Raw genomic sequence first — 4,405 nt, forward strand, 5'->3', positions numbered from 1 at the left:
CCCCCTTCGACGTCTTGCCGCTGCCCCTGGCCAGGGTGATGATCGTATTTATCATACAGTGCAACTCGTCATCTGGAAACCAGCGATATCTTGATCACAGCGAGTCAATCGTTGACGATGGAATTCCTTAAAGGAGTCGATGGCGTGGAGCGTTCGGCGAGTGATCCAGTACAGTCGTATATGATCAAAGGTGGGAGTTGGTCGACCGCAACACTCAAGCACTACAACGCTGGTGTATCCAAACTGGTGGCCTTCGCATTAGAAAACAACATTCCAAGGAGCCTCCTGTTACCAGTCAATACAACTGTTCTATCTCACTTCGTAGTTTGGACGGGACCGAAATTAGAACCATCAGAAATAGATCCTCTATCCCCTCCGCTTAAATCGAATACAATCAGAACCTACCTGTCGGGTGTGAAGGCCTGGCACCTTTTCCACGGCTACGAATACCCTCACGAAGTAACTCCGAAAATAGAAGCCATCCTGAAGGCAGCCAAAAAGCTAGAGCTGAAGGACGAACCTAAACTGGCAAAGAACCCAGTTCTAGTAAAACACCTTTTCGGACTATTAGAGAACCTCGCGAACGATAACCTAGAAAGTAAGTTGCCTACACGGTCGCCTTAGTTGCGTTTTGGGAGATGGCGAGGCTCGGAGAGCTCGTGAAGGCTTCGTGTGTTGCAGATCAAGTGAAGGTCAAAGATATCATATGGGATCCGAATCAAAAATTCTTGAAAATCAAAATTTGAGCAGCCAAGACGGCAGCCGTTGGCGAGCTGCAGGAGATCCACTGCCAATATCAGAACTTGCTTCTAGACCCAGTTGGCGCAGTTCGAAGATTGATTCAACAGATGGGTACAACCGACGATGAACCGTTATTTTCCTACCCACAAGGCACGAAGCGTATTACCCTGACAAAAGCTAGATGTCAGAAGATCTTCTCAGACGTATGGAAAAAATATAGTAATACTCTACTCACCGGCCACTCCTTCCGGGTTGGAGGAGCGTCTCTAAGGTGGAACCTCGACCACCCTCTGGAAGAGATAGTCGCAGTAGGGAGGTGGAGATCAAAGGTGTACAAGTTATACATACGCGAGTGCAGCGACGCAGAATTGTTGAATACACTTAAGCTGTTAGAAAGTATACAATACGATAATTAAGACGGGTTGTCCAGTTGAATTAGTAATAACGATACCTTACAAAGTGCTGCAGCCTGACAGCGGCAATATAGTAAGAGTTACCGCGCAAACTTGGGGGGGACATTGACCCAGACCACAGTAGACGGGAGTTCGCAGGCTCAGGACTGTGTCCTGAGTCATGGGGGAGCACTCTCCCATCTACTCTCTGGGTAGTCCTACCTCCCTCAGCTCCCTATTAGAGCTGAGGCCCCCCCCCAAGAAACCTAAAGAGTTCTCGTATGAATTCTTCAAGTTTGTCTAGGACAAACCGCGTCTTGTAAACTACCAACTTTACATCAATAGCGTAGAATGAATAGAGACGAATAAAGAAAGAAATGAACATTGATCTATCAGAATCCGTTTGATTATGATTAAGGGTTACATAAGAATTAACCCGAGTAATAGAAACAGTACTCTCCCTCAGGAGATATCGTGAGTAAAGAGTGGATTTAGTATTAAGGATAGGGATGACTTGATCCATCTATTTACAAATTACAGATAGTGTTGCACAATCAATACAGAAAATTGGACTATAACTCTTCATAAAAGTGTTGTATGATGAACATTTTCTAACAAAAATCCAAGAAAATTCCTACACACACTCCTGATGCATCTATGTCAAATTGTCATGTACTAATTACAAACAATTTTTGAGATTCATACCATCAGACAACCACCTTTTTTTTAGGAAATTGAATTCATACCTCCCAAGTTGATAGGCTTTGAAGGGGTTGTAAAGGACTTGTATGTCCTCAGTACGAAACACTTGGTTTATCAAACCAACAAAACAGAAGCTCAAACGGTACAAGATGAAGAAAGTGTTTCTAGAACCAATGTATATGTTTATTGTTATTCAATAAATAACTTTGAAGGATTGTGAACCAAGTGTTATTCTAGATTCCCCCAAGGAGTCAGGAGTGCACATGGTCCTGACTCCTGGGAATGATTTGAAATGATAAAGTGAATCTACAGCACTTCAAGAATCCTTTGGTTTATTTGGCGGTCTTTTTTTCCAAGTTTTGGACAAAACTCGGAAAAAAACTCTTTTGGACAGTTCAAATTTGACGGATTGTAGTAGTATAAAAGTGGTTTCAGCAAGGGTTTTGGTCATTTATTTTGTTCTCTTGTGTCAAAAAAACCCAAAGGATTCTTGAAGCGCTGTACAATAAGGGTACTCAAAGCAAAGTATGTAGCGCTACATACTTTTCGCTACATACTTTTTTTGGCGGGGACAAAGAAAAAAAATATACTTTTGGCCTTGCCTTCCCCGCCAAAAAAAGTATATAGCAAAAAGTATGTACACGTACATACTTACTTTGAGTACCCTTAATACATCTTGTTATCAGTATATTTTTATATGCTTGTATCTGTAATGTTTCAAGCGAGGTGTATCATGAGGGTTTGCTTGGTTCAGACTAGCCCATACCCATAACCACACAAGTTAGCCAGCTCAGAACCTGCATCATATCAACTACAGACACCTCCAATGTTCAAATTGATATCCATCCTCCCAATCTCTGCTTAACAACTCCAATATCCAGCAGCTCAACTTACATTACAATCACTCACAAGGCTCATATATTTATTTTTATGCCATTCAAAACATGTGTGTACATCTGTATTTCTCACCTTGTTCACTTCTATTCAATGCACAGCCAAACACACCAAAACTGTTTTGACCACCTGGCCTTGGTCAGATTATGACACAGCTCTTGCAACATTTGGAATTCATGTTGATTTAACCAGGTTCCAGAAAAAAGTTGAACTTGAAGATTGTGTTTTGAGAAACACATTCTGCTTAACTTAGTGGACCAAACAGCTGATTGATAAACTTTAAAACTTGGTCAAGGGGACATTGGCTTGCTACCAATCCAAGGTGAAAACAGATCTATAGGAAGACCCTTAAAAGGATCTGACTAATCAAAGAGATTTAACTTGTTCTCTTTCTTTTACATGTAGGCTTTTGAAAGTAAATCTTTGTATATACACATAGTGACTCTACTTATGTTCTTCTATACATGATGATGTAGTGAGTCACTATATTGAAATATGTGTGCTCTTGACTTCTTGATTCTACATACATGTTATATACACATAGCAACTTCAAAGAAACAAATTGCCTTGAAAAAACAAAGATTAAGGTCAATTCAGTATCAAGAATAAAAGTAAATTTGTGTTCAGTTGCACTGTTTCCATATCCTACATCCACATTACACTACCCAATGGTGTGGCTGTGAAGTTATTACATCAACAGTCTCAATACTTAACAGTGAGTAAGAAACATTCACATTAAACCTTTGACAGGTCTAATTGATTGTGAGGGGAGGCACACAGTTAGGATTGATTGATCTTAGTACATATGGGGATGGGGGCCCTATGCTGCATGTGATACAAGTGATATCTGAATATGTTTGATCACATTACAAGTCACATCAAAATGGACAAAAGCAGAAAGCAAATATCTTAAAGTGAAATAGAGAATGTTACCAAAAAAGTCAACTTTGAAAGATAGGGTCCACCTCTCTTTAAGAGATTTGATCAACTACTGTAAATATTAGTACTAGTCAAAGTTCTGACAAAGATTTGGCTATGGTGAGACTTCCAGCCCCATACTGGTCCTGTGATGTGTTAATAAATCCATCAAACCCTTGGGATTCTCCTAGGATCACTTCCTCTGTAGTGCAATAGTTGGCATTTTGTGTTGATGAAATACAAAATCCAGGAGGCAAGTTTGAGAATACCAATGTGTTTGGCTATGAGTCCTGGGTGTGTTTGATGCAGCTTTGTGTTCAGACAAACTATGCCTGGAGACTGAGCAGTCTCTGCAATCAGATGATTAGGATGGTGTCACATCATCTTGTGACGTGAGTTAGAGGCATTTGAAGTTTGGTAGGATCAAGTCAGGCCGGGGGTGTGTCTGACAAGAGGTGCCAAAAGGCACATCCAAACTTACTAAAGTGGGCTTTGCTGCATACTTGGTTGTGTTTACACAAACTCTCACTATTGTTTGACACTGGATTGGCTTTTTCCTACTTGCTCACAGCTAAAGAGTGTGACCAATCAGCTGGTAGCACAAGGCAAGATGTACCTCTTGTGACAATGTTGTGGATGGTATCACTAAAGAAGATTTCTACATTCAAGCCAAGCAACATCAAACAAAAAAGTAAAGCTGATTCAAATTTAAGACTATTGTAAACCAATCAAAGATGATTGGAAGGAATTTGATGAAG

At 40.5% G+C, this 4,405-nt stretch overlaps 1 protein-coding gene across 1 annotated transcript; it reads left to right on the top strand.

The window, feature by feature from the left end:
* Positions 1-8: 8 nt before the first annotated feature.
* On the top strand, positions 9-780 carry MELLADRAFT_57371 (uncharacterized protein; the record flags this gene model as incomplete). Its single annotated transcript, XM_007415175.1, has 3 exons — positions 9-317; positions 406-543; positions 612-780. The coding sequence occupies 2 exons, from the start codon at positions 118-120 to the stop codon at positions 416-418; spliced, it is 213 nt and encodes a 70-aa protein (XP_007415237.1).
* Positions 781-4,405: the final 3,625 nt, after the last annotated feature.

The sequence above is a fragment of the Melampsora larici-populina genome (assembly GCF_000204055.1).
Source record: "Melampsora larici-populina 98AG31 unplaced genomic scaffold MELLAscaffold_49, whole genome shotgun sequence".
Lineage (NCBI taxonomy): Eukaryota > Fungi > Basidiomycota > Pucciniomycetes > Pucciniales > Melampsoraceae > Melampsora > Melampsora laricis-populina.